General features: G+C 42.5%; 1 protein-coding gene across 1 annotated transcript in view; it reads left to right on the top strand.

The window, feature by feature from the left end:
• The window catches only part of clnk (cytokine dependent hematopoietic cell linker), a 143,215-nt gene that overhangs the window by 30,243 nt on the left and 99,844 nt on the right, over positions 1 to 13,128 (top strand). The window contains exon 3 of the mRNA XM_078551258.1: positions 7,537 to 7,580. Coding sequence (XP_078407384.1) covers positions 7,537 to 7,580 — 44 coding nt within the window. The remainder of the gene's footprint in view (positions 1 to 7,536; positions 7,581 to 13,128) is intronic.

Below are 13,128 nucleotides of genomic sequence, written 5' to 3'. Positions count from 1 at the left end.
CTCATTTCTGCTTGCCTCTCCCAATGCCCTTCCAGACAGTCAGCCTCCAGAGGTCACAAGATGTCAGCTTCTGTCTCCCAGTTGTCAGTGTCCATGTCTGCCATTTTCATAACTCGCTTGCAAGTGCCCTTATGGCGGAGGTATGGGGCGCCCTGGGGTTTGTGACCCAGTGGTCCATTCATCGTACAGAAGGTCTTTGGGTACGTGGCTGTTAACGATCCAATGAACACGGCCAAGCCAATACAGACATTTTTGGCTTAGCAATAAGTATATGCTGATGGAATTAGCATGATCCAGGACCTCTAAGTTGGTGACATTGTCCTACTAAGAGATGCCAAGGATAGGCCTGAGACAGCAAAGGTGGAACTGTTCATGTTTTTCTCTTGCCTAGTATTTGTCGTCCCGGTCTCACCACTGTAGAGGAGTCCACTGAGGATGCAGTTTGGTAGACTTGCAGTTTGGCGTTCTCAGTCAGGTTGCTGTTATTCCACACTCTCTTACTCAGCTTGGACAGAACAGCTGCACCTTCTGTGATGCATTTGTTGTTTTCAGCATCAAGTGACAGATTGCTGGTGATTATAGAACCTAGCTATGTGAAGTTATCAACAACCTCCAATGTCACATTGTCAATACTGATAGCTGGTGGTACGGCAACATCCTGTTTTGTCTTCCTAATGCCGAGGGTCAAACCAAACTCTTTACAGGCATGTGAGAGTCTGTCCATGTGCTGTTGAAGGTGTTCTTCAGTATGGAAAGTTAGAGTGACATCATCAGCTTACAGCGATTCTCTGATGAGGCTTTGGCGCATCTTTGTCTTGGCTCTGAGGTGAGCAAAGCTGAACAGTTTTCTGTCAGATCCGGTATGTAAGTAGACACCCTCTGTAGATGACCTGAGGCAAATGACAGCAGCAAAGAGAAGGATAATGACCAAAGAGTCTCGGTGCCAGAGCACAATCCTGTTTGACCTTACTGTGGATCTCAAAAAAGGTTCCAATATGTTTCCCCTTTGTAGCTGACCTTACCCATAATGTTTACATGAAAAGAGGAGATCATGTTGAGCAGCTTCTGTGGGCAACCAATTTTCTCCAGCAGCTTAAATAAACCACCTCTACTCACATAGTCAAATGCCTCAGTGAGATTGATGAAGGTGGTATATAGTAGTTTCCTTTGTTCATAGCATTTCTCTTACAGCTGCTGGACTGAGAAAATCATGTCAATTGTAGGCCTTCCCAGTTCTGAAACCACTGGGGTTCTGAAGCATTCAGCCAGGATCTGCAGTCTGACAAGGGCAACGCGGGCAATTACTGTTCCCACAATAATCAGCAAGGAGATGCTTCAATCGTTTTTGCTATCATTCCAGTTGCCCTTGTTCTTTGTACAAGGTAGCAATTTTTGCATCAAACCTGCCCTGGGGCACTGCACCTGTTAAACCTCTAACAGCCAGCTGGAGAAAGAGGAGACCAGGAATCAATCTTTACTTAGTTTTAGATTTATTCACATCAAACATTACAAATGTATAGCTCCGAACTCTGCAACCAACCTCAAGTGTCATTAAGCTTAAGTAATTATCCAATGAGTGCCCCCCCCCCCACCCACCCCCCCCCCCCCCCCCCCCCCCCCCCCCACCTATATAAACTTGGCATTAACTTATACAATCAACAGCCCCCTCTCTTTGTGCAGATGCTGCAGGACTGCTGGTTTCCCCTGCTCGATGAGTTCAGGCCATAAAGCATCATAGCATCACCACCTGGAGCTTTGCCCATGGCAAGCGAGTAAATAGCTATGCTTTGCTTTTCCACTGCCGGTTTGATATCCAGCTCTGCCATGACAGGCAGACTTCCTCACTAATAGTGTTCTCCCTGAAGTACAACTCAAAGTAATGTTCCACCCATAAGTGTTTATTCCAGATGGTGATGACCTCCCTTGCCTTTGTTTTCAATGGAGCCATTTTATTTTCTTGTGGTCCTGTTGCCTTTTTGATCTCTTCATACAAGCCCCTAGCATTCCTTGTGTCAAAGGACATATGGATATTCTGGCAAAGTTGAAACAGTAGTCATTAGCACCCTGCCGAACTGTCTGTTTGATTTTACTTTAAGCACCTCTTAGTGCATTCAGAGTCTTCTTGCTCAGGTCTCTCTTGTAATTAATGAGTGAGCTGCTGGCTCCAAGGGCAGATTCCATCACAGTAATGTTAGCATTGAATCAGTCGGAAATTTTCTGCTCTTGCTTCCCACATGTTGAGAGTGCTATTTTGTAGATGGTGTCCCAAAATATGTTCCATTTTGCTTCTGCACTCCGTATGGGAATGCTGGAGAACATCTGTTCCATCGAGTTTAGGACCTGTTGGTTTTCATCTGGGTAGGCAGTACGGCTGGCATTGATATGAGGACAGCATTTCTGCTTTGAATTAAAGAGCTTCAAGCATGGCAAGCTAATCCGGTACACAGCAGGGAGTGACCTGTATCACAGTCAGCGCTGTGGTGGCTGTGTGTGTTGAGAAAGCTGTTCAGAGAGTAACATCTGGTGATAATCAGATTCAACTGATGTCAATGTCCTAATCTTGGATGTCCCTGGGACACCTTGTGACATGGTTTACTCTGAAAGAAGGTGTTGGTTACACAAAGCTCTTGAGAGCAGCAAAGATCAAGTAGTCTCTGTCCGCTCCATTTATCTTTCCCAGCCCATGATGTCCAAGGCAGGAGGGCATGCCTCATGGTCCACACCCACTCTTGTGTTGAAATCTCACAGTAGGTGAAGATATTCTGATTTAGGGATTCTGCTGCTTGTAGTGGCAAGCTCCCCATAGAACTAATCTTTTGCCTCATTAGTAGAGCACAGCATTGGGGCATAGATACTCATGAGGTTAACTAGCCCTTTTTGAGTTGAGTGGCAGATGGAGAGAACACATTCTGAACCATTTGTGGGGCATTCTGTCACCAAGGGCAGTGAATTCCTTACAGTGTAGTCTACATCTTGCTCATATGTTTCCTCTGTACTCTTGTCTGTCAGATGAATGTGTAATGTTTTTCATTCAGTGATCCACTCTCAGCAAGCCTGATCTGTTGTAGGGAAGTTATATCAATGTTCAGCCTATCAAGTTCCATGTTGATCATAGCTGTCTTGCACGTGTTATTGACCAGCTGTCATCTGTTAATCCTATGCAAATGGTCCTGACATTCCAGCTTTCCAATCAAAGAGTTTTCATCCTCATTCTTTCTATTTTGTTTTGTTTGTTTATCTGGTGCGATGGGTTCTGTCCACTTGTTGAGCAGAGACTCTAAGCTCCAAGCACTGAAACAGATGGACGCATGGCGGGTCAGCACCTTACTAGTCAGGGGCTGCCAGACATGAAGTGGGCAATGGCTGACCAGTGAGACATGTTGGTCCCTCTACCGTTGGAGACCAAAGCACCTGCTTTCTACGTCAATCGAGTTGGGCTTATCACTTGTAACTGCAGTTTCCCATGTTGTATGAAAGTTCGACAACAACACTGGCGTGTCCTCTCCAGGGTACAAGCCTGGACAAAATATATGGAGATCTTGGGCTGCCCAAACATCAGCGTCCCCCTCTCGACCTCCTCGTTTGAGCCCAAAGGAATGTAAAACACAATGTTTGGTTGCAGGAGTTGCCAGAAAGATGACAAATTTGGACATCACTCCGCTTTAGGCTCCACTCCAGATTTTTTTGTCAGGGTTTAATCCCTTAGCCTTCAACTCTCCAGAGGTATCCACAAGGCAGTTGAACTATTGGCCCATAGCTGGGAGTTTGGCTCATGAATGCCAGGGCATATCCACATGTCAATGGGCCTCCATACTACATGTCTGGGTATCAAACTTCCTCCCAGCGTCTCTGAAGCTTTAGCCTGGGACCACGAAGACTCTGTTTTCATGTTTCCATGTGTCACCATGAGGAGGTGCTGCTGAAGGCTTGCTGGAGAGGCTGTGTACTGACAGGGAGAGATTTACACATTTGGCTCTCTTTCACATTGCTGCTAGCTGGCAGCATATCTGAAAATGGGAAGCAAACTAGTAGACAAAAGTAGGAAGCATACTTACTCAGTTCACCCACACACTGCATCATGTCAACGAGCTAGCAATACTGGGAAAACATATTTTGGTTGTTCTCTTAAAGATGATTGAATTCTGGTTTTTGAATTCAGTTTCTATACTTTTTCTATTGTAATTGTTTGGGGGCAGAATTTTCACCTCAGTGGGTGGGCGTGTGCCCGACCCACTCGAGTGTGAAATGACGCACAATGACGTCAGGCAAGTGTCCCGACGTCAACGTGCAGTCATGCGATAGTTCGGTCAGCAGGCGGCCGCGGTAAAAGGCAGCTCGCCCACCGACAATTATAAAGGCCTATTAAGGACATTAAAGTATTAATTAATTTAAATTTTTCGCTGCCCGTCCAACCTTACGGTTAGTGGGCAGGCAAACAGGCCAAGCGGCCTTTGCACTTTTTAGAAAGCCTCATCCATGGGTGGGATGAGGTTTCCACCAGCAAATAAAAGTAAAATAAAACATTTTACATCTCATTCATAACATATGTAAACTAGCTTTTGCTTTGAAATAACAAACCACGAACAAACCATGATTATCTGGATCAATGTTGGTGTCGATACACACTAGAAATGAAATGTGTCCCATTATATACAAGGATAATATTTTGAAGTAGATCAGATATCAATGAGTTCAATTTATAGGATCATAGGGGGATTTTTAACCTTCTGCAGCATTCTCTCTCTCTCTCTCTGAGATCAGCCAACCCTTCTGCGATCTCTTCTTCCCTTCTTCTTTGCTGCTGCGCTCCAAAACCCATCCTCCCACACCATCCCAATAACCCACAATCTTCTCCGATTGCCAGCCTGTCCCCAATGATCCTCAGATGCAGCTTTCCACCATTTCCCCACTCAGCAGCCAGCCTGTTTTCAATCTTGCTCAGTACAAAATTAGGTTAAAAAAAATGCTAATTGGGTCTTCATATTAAATTCAGCAGGATTTCCACCTTCCCATTATTTCCATGCCCCCACATTCTACCCCACCTACCCATAAACATCAGGATTATAGAAATATACAGCACAGGAGGAGGCCATATCCGGCCCAGTGTGAAAGAGCTATTCAATTAGACCCTTGTCCCTGCTCCACTGAAAGTAAAACCATCATCAAATTATCTGTTCCATTGTTTCTCTATGGCTCATTCATTACATTTCCATCTCTAGAAATTCAACATAAACAAAAACGCCACACTTACTTAGAGGTGTGTGGAAAAGATTGACAGCTGAATTTTAAAAATGTTGAGTTTGTAGGTAATGTTGTTTATTTTGCAAATTGAATTGCATCCATTGCAAATAAATCAATAGCCAACAGATTCTGGCACCCAAATATTTTCTACCTGTATTGTAAAAGATTAATCACCCAGTTTGATTTATCACACTGTATTGTTCTTTATTAATCTGCAATGATATAATTTTATTATTCTTTCTGGCTGATAATATCCATGAATCGCTGCACAAATCAACGAATCACCCAGCTTTTCAGTTAAGGAATACTTGGGCTGAGAGGAACATCACAGTCATGCAAGTCAGAAATTACTTTGTTTGCTAAAATGCATTTCATTTTATAACTCATTGTTTCAGGCAGGGATTTATGGCGATTACCGGCCCTAAGATAAAGATTACTCTCCAGCCCAAGTGAAGGATGGTAATGAGAAGCTCAAGGCTACTATGCCCAAAAAAATGTTCTCACTACTATTGTTATAAATCCCACTCATTTTGAACTCATTATAGTTTATTGGACTTTTTCTGTAGTTCACGTGGCATGTTTCCAACCACTGTAATAAGTACATTGATATATATTTCACACCAAAGTACATTTCCTGCAGCAAGCCTTTCATAAAATGCTGCGTTCTCTTTAGAATTATTGCACCTACAGAGTGGGTGGATAGTGAGTATTATCTGCTTTCTTCATCCTTGGTGGTGGGGAAATCACATCATGATCGTAGAATCACCCTCCCACCAGGGGAAAAAGCTATGGCCATTTTAATATGACAGACAGATTATTGCAGTGCCCCAGTCATGCACAGAACTGGCTGGAAACCTTGCAGACTATCATGTATTGTCCAGGTGATTGCTCGATGTTGTCAAGCTGCAATGCTCCATGCCAACTCAGTTTTCAAACACTCTAAATTTAAAATATTACTTTGACTTGCTATTAATCTCAAAATCAAATTTGGTACATGCAATCTAAAACATATGAGGACACAACCAGCAAATTACTTCATCAGAACAACATTTTACAAGCTGGCCAAGCAACAAAGTGAAACCATTTCCTCAGAGACCCCAGACTAAAGGGAGCCAAGTCAACTTAATTTGAGGTACGGATTCCACTGGGCAAGGTAATATAAAGCAGAGCGTGAGAACTAATAGGCCTGTAGGACTGTAAATGTGGGACAATTGGATCAGAACAAAATCCACTGAACACAGTTTGAGCTTCATACTATTGAATGTAAAAACTAACATGACAAGCCTGCAATTATCATTAACAAGGAGGTGAGTCAAGTTTCCCTTCACCACAGGTGGGCAAATTGTCGTTTTGAACAGGTAGTGTAGCTGTAAACATCAGAGATTTGTGCTCTATTAAATTAAACCAAACCAGTGCCCAAAGCAGCTCAGTTTACAGATCCCAAATCTTTTTGAACCATGGAGCACAAGATTATTGTTAATTGCAGCAACAGAAAATGAAGTGCAATCATTCCGTCACTCTCAGCCATCAGAAACAAGCATTATAAATATATTGTTTCCATGCACTAGTTCCACATCTACCAGCTCTGCCATTTCAGACCCACAGCTCACGTCATCACCCCAAATCCTTCACAATTAGTTTTTCAGCATTTTACCATAAACGCATAAGAAACCATGAAATGAAGAAGAGATTTGGGACATGAACTATTTGTTTCATGACCCTGTCCTATCCATTTTGTCTCTTAACAGAAAGTCTTGCATAAATGCTCCCTGATCCCAAAGGTAATCAAACTGCAAAATAATCATCCACTCTCACATTTTTTACTATTCATTCCTTGGAGTATAACCATCCACAGACAACTTTCTTTCCCAACAGGCATCAGCAACCATCATGCCCCATGGATTATTTTATCACGCCAGTCAAAATTTATTTCTATTTCCTCTAATCCTGTTCTCAAACAGGTATAAACCAACTCCTATTGTTATTACTTTTCTATTTTAGAAATTACTTCTTTTAGTTTGGAGTATACCTAGGGAAAAAAACTAAAAACATGGAAAGTTGTCTCGGGCAGTGATGCAAAACAGGTGATATCGGATTGACCTCCAGTGCCTGGAAATCATTTCCATTGTAGAGTCAACATTACATATTTTGCACCACAAACCAAAATGGGTTTCTACCCCCTTGTTTCTCACAAGATCAGTGTTTTTGCCGGGTTTTAATAAAACTAATTGACATTAAGTAACTGTAGTTTATTTTAGTTTATGTCCTAATTGCATCTATTTTATATTTTACTAGATCCAGGCCACAACTACATACAGATTTCACAGCCCATGCAACAGGTATGTGACCTCTCCAAAATCATTATGAACAAACACATCCAGTGCTTTTCAAAAGAATGAATTCTTTGGAGACAGCAGTGAAGAATCGGTATTCAGTGAGCATCGTGTGCTAGTTTGATAACAGCAAAGCATTAATTTGGTGTTAACCTCAGAGTCTGCAGAAAATAAACTCAATTTGGGAAAAAAAGGTGAACTACAAATGCTGGCTACAAATAGCAGGTCAGGTAGCATCTGTGAAGAGACCAGACAAAAGCACTGAAAAATGATAAATGAGCAGGTAGCTTTATAGAATCAGTAAAAAGGTGAATTAAGGGAGAGAATAAAAAAAGTACTCCAAGCATAAGAGTGGAAGTATCTTTTGAATAACCTGTAATCAGCTTAAAAGAGAAACAGGGATATTTTTAAATGATGTAAGTGTGGGCCAGACATTAGGAATAATCAAAGAATGATAGAGCAGAGAAGGAGGCAATTTTACTCTTCGTGCCTGTGCCAGCTGTTTGAAGCAGTCCCGGTCCCCTGCCCACTCCCTACCGCCTTTCAAATATTTCACTTTCAAGCATTCATCCAATTCCTTTTTAAAAGTTATTACTGAATCTGCTTTCTGCTTCCATCACCCTTTCAGGCAATGCATTCCAGGTCATAATTTGTTACGTAAAAATAATTTTCCTTATCTCGCCTCTGGTCTTTTGTCCAATTATATTCAATTTGTATCCTTGGTTATCAACTCTTCTGTTACTGGAAACAGTTTCTTCTTATTTATTCTATTGAAAACCATCATAACTTTGAATATCTCCATTAAATTTCCCCTTAACCTTCTTTGCTCTAAGGAGAACAAGCCAGCTTCTCTTGTCTCTCCTATAACTGAAGTTTTTCATTCCTGGTGCCATTCTACTAATTTTCCTATGCATTGTCTCTAAGAGTTTGGCATTTTTTCTACAGTTTGGTGCCCAGAATTGAACAAAATAGTCCATTGGGGCCTAATTTGGAATTTATAAATGCTAAATGTTAAAAGATGTTAAAGAAATGAAGAATATGTGACTAGCTGAGGCCATGAAAGGTGCAAACAGGTAAAAGGATGAGAAAATGTGGAAAATTTAAATTGTGGAAAATCTGCCAATCCAGTTTAAAATGAAAATATTAATATTTGCCCAAGACCCAATTTACATTGTTAATTGGAAATTTGGAAATCTTGAATTCTCCCTTTTTCTGGTTAACATGAACATTGTACCCAATTGTTGTATAGGAATTGTGACTGGTGGGTGGATAAAATTTGGCAAACCACTAGGTTATCTATTAGATTGCGGTGAATTGGGAATTGACTCCATTCCCCACATCGCGATATTCCTCTACACACATTTTGCAGATTTACATTGGTGCCATGGAGCCTTTCCTATCACCATCAGATATCAGAAAATCACACTCAAGTAGTAATCACAAACATCAATATGGTAAGATCAAAGTAATTTTTCTGGAATGCATCTGTCCAATGATGCTGAAATGTAATGTTGTGTCATTATTGCAGTATTCTGATGACCTAGTCATGCATGTTAATGTTCATTGCTAAGTGACAGTGATATATACCTATTCAGGTAATCTACAGTGTAAGCAGATTTGTCCAGTCTCACAGGTGCTATAAACTCTGTAAGGGTGGACTGGTTCAAGAGAGCATGGCGGGTGTCAGTCTTTGACAGTCCAATTAACTGTTAATTGGTTTGTGTGATCTCAGCAGCATCTACTGCTCTGCTATCTGAACTTTCGCCTCATTCACAATGACCTGCACTGCAGATTTGACTTTGCAAGCTGTCCAGGCAATAGGTGTTCAGTAAAATAGAACAGATGCTAGAAATATGATCATAAAAACAGATGGAGCTGGAAATACTCAGCAGGTCAGGCTGTATCTGAGGAAAAACGGCAGCAGTCAATACTTCAGGCCTTTGCCCTTCCTTAAAAAAAGACCCGCTTTTATATAGTGCCTTTTGCCACCTCAGGAAATCCCAAAGCACACTTTAAGCCAAGGAAGTGTTTTTTGAAGTGCAGCCACTGCTGTAAAGTAGAAGATGTAGCAGCTAATTTTCACACAGCAAGCTCCTACAAACAGCAATGAGGTAATGACTAGTAAATCTGTTTTTAGGATGCTTTGGCATGATTTGGGATAAATATTAGCCCCAGGTACAGGGAGAACCTCCCGCATCTCTTTGAATTAGTGCCATGGCATTTTTTATGTCCACCTGAGAAAGAGAGAGAGAGAGAGGGCCTCATTTTAACTGAAAAATGGCACTTCCAACATTGCAGCACTCCCTCAGTATTGCACTGAAGTACAACCTAGATTTTGGGCTTCCAACTGAGCCACGGTGGTCCACTGAACTAAAAGCTGTTGAGTTCCTGATCAGCAACACTTATTACCCATAAATTAAAGAGTGGAAATCTCAGTCTGGGGGTTATATCCTATGGCCCATCAATGCACTTTTACATGCAGCAAAATCTGCAAACAACAATGCATGAACCAATAAATCAGTGTTTTAATGATGTAGGTTGGCTTAAATATTTTGATGATAACATTTGAGGACGTTTGATTATGATGGCCCAAGCATCAACAGTCAAAGGAGCTTTGATTCAATCCAATTCAGTCCATGTCCAACTGAGTCAGTGACCTGACTGTTGCTGGGTTTCCAGGTACTGAGCATACGAAGTGGATCTCCCTGTGATGGGTAGGGCAGCTGATAGGGGAGAACAAATTGATATATGGTGAGTGATCAGTGATCTCAGAGAAGGCCAACTGCTTGGACTGAATCGTCCGGTCAGCATGCGGGGGCGGGTCCGACACGCTGACGCATAAAATGATGTTGGGCGTGTATCCCGACGTCATCGCGTGTCATCTCGATATTTCATTCAGTGGGCGCATGCCGGAGGTAGCTCTGCACCCGCTAAAATGTCAACAGCCTATTAAGTCCATTAAGAAAATAATTAACCTAGTTAAGAATGCTGCCCGTCCAACCTTAAGGTTGGCGGGCAGGTGAAGAGCCCAAGCAGCCTTCGCATTTTTCAGGAAACCTCATCCACGGGCGGGACGAGGTTTCCTGAAGCTTTTTTAAAATAAATAAACGAATTTTCCAAACTTCACAAGCATGTCCCAGCTCATGTGACATAGTCACATGAGGGTCATGTTTAAATAAATCTTTACCTCATTTATTTAAATGTTTTATAATCTATTCAATCTTTGCTGCGCTCTTTCACGCGCATGTACAACAGAACACAGGCCCCAACTCTCCCTCCTCCCCCCGCCCGCACAGGTAGCACTGAGAGCAGCTGGATGTTATGCTGGACGGCCTTAATTGGCCTGCCCGCGTAAAATGGCGGCACACAGCTGATCACAGGCAGCGATCAGCTCCGCGCCCGCCCCCGCCTGCTCCCGCCCAATCTGCCCGCCATAGGAAAAATTCTCCACCTTGTCTTCTAAGCAGCAAGAAGAATATGGGGCCTTTGCAAAGAGAAAATGGCACTTAAAAAAGCACTTTTAAAGAAGTGTTTTGATGTGTAATTAGAAATTATTCTCACCTCCCCCTGCCCCCATCTTGTTGTTTAGGTTCCATCTGCACCCTCCAGTATTCCATAGGCAAGACAGTATCAACTATCAGGCCTCTGCAGCTCTTATTTTCCCACTGCCATGAAGTGTATTCTGTGGTTACTCACCCTTTGGTCATCCTTCCCTCCTTCCTTGATGGGAAGTATCGTATCTGTAATGCGCTTTTTCCCCCTGACAGCCTCACTAAGATAAAGATCTCATTGAGTTACAATTAGTAGCGCAGCTCCACGTCCTGGTATAAATGGCACAGTATTCTTCTTTATAAGTGGACCATGCCACTAAATTGCTGCAATGCTGCAATAAAATGTTTTGTCAAAAATGATCAACAGCATATGCAGCATGTCCAAGCTCACTACATCATTTGTGTAACAGAGGTTGTAAACAAACTGGCTTAATCTACAAATTGGTATCAATTAAATGTCATTTCAATAAGCTTCTCAGTGAACTGCATGATTCTTTTTCACAAATCACAAGTACCCTTGAGAACAGCTGTTGCACTAAGACATTTAATAGTTCTTTTAAACAGTGTATAAGAGGGAATATTAATGGCTATAAAACAGCTCTTGATCACCAAAGCAAATGACTTTCATAAGGCATTTTTATTTATTTATTCTTTCACAGGATGAGGGCGTCGCTGGCTAGGCCAGTGTTTATTGCCCATCCCTAACTGCCCTTAAGAAGGTGGTGGTGAGCTGCCTTCTTGAACTGCTTCTGTCCATGTGGTGTAAGTGCACCCACAGTGCTGTTAAGAAGGGAGTCCCAGGATTTTGACCCAGTGACAGTGAAGGAACAGTGATACAGTTCCTGTTAGGATGGTGTGTGGCTTGGAGGATAACTTGCAGGTGGTGGTGTTCCCATGCATCTGCTGCCCTTGCCCTTCCAGGTGGTAGAGGTCATGTGTTTGGAAGGTGCTGTTGAAGAAGTCTTGCTGAATTGCTGCAGTGCAGCTTGTAGATGGTACACACTACTGACACTGTGCAGTGGTGGTGCAGGGAGTGAATGTTTAAGATGGTGGGTGGGTGCCAATCAAGTGGGCTGCTTTATCCTGAATGGTGTCGAGCTCCTTGAATGTTGCTGAAGCCGCATTCATCCAGGCGAGTGGGGAGTATTCCATCACATTCCTGACTTGTACCTTGAATATGGTGAACAGGCTTTGGGGAGTCAGGAGGTGAGTTACTCGTCGCAGGATTCCCACCCTCAGACCTGCTCTTGTAGTTGTAGTATTTCTATGACTAGTCCAATTCAGTTTCTGGCAAATGGTAACTCCCGGAATGTTGATATTCAAAGATTCAGTGGTGGTAATGCCATTGAATGGCAAGAGGAGATGGTTGGATTCTCTCTTGTTGAAGATGGTCATTGCCTGGCAGTTATGTGGCACAAATGTTACTTGCCACTTATCAGCCCAAGCCTGGTCTTGCTGCAACAAAAACAAAAAATGCTGGAAAAATTCAGCAGGTCTAATAGCATCTGTGGAGAGAAAAAGAGAGTTAACGTATCGAGTCCATATGACTCTTCTTCAGGAGAGTCTTCACTGAAGAGTTTTTCCAGCATTTCCAATTTTTGTTTCAGATTTCCAGCATCCGCAATATTTTGCTCTGGTCTTGCTGCATATGGACATGCACTGTTTCAGTGTCTGAGGAGTTGTGAATGGTGCTGAACATTGTGCAATCATCAGCAAACAACCCCACTTCTGGCCTTATGATGGAAGGAAGATCATTGATGAAGCAGCTGAAGATGGTTGGGCCTAGGAACTCCTATAGTGATATCCTGGGACTGAGATGATTGACCTCCAGGAACCACAACCAACCTCCTTTGTGCTAGGTATGACTCCAACCAGTGGGGAGTTTTCTCCCTGATTCCCATTGATTCCAGTTTTGCCAGGGCTCCTTGATATAATGTAGGGAACATCACAGCCAAACTCAAAATTACACTCAAGCCATCCTGCACAATCCAGCATGTGTCACT

The sequence above is a fragment of the Cetorhinus maximus genome, chromosome 1, assembly GCF_964194155.1.
Source record: "Cetorhinus maximus chromosome 1, sCetMax3.hap1.1, whole genome shotgun sequence".
Taxonomy (NCBI): Eukaryota; Metazoa; Chordata; class Chondrichthyes; order Lamniformes; family Cetorhinidae; genus Cetorhinus; species Cetorhinus maximus.
Note: the sequence above shows the minus strand (reverse complement) of the source record. Positions and strands in the feature narration are given on the sequence as shown.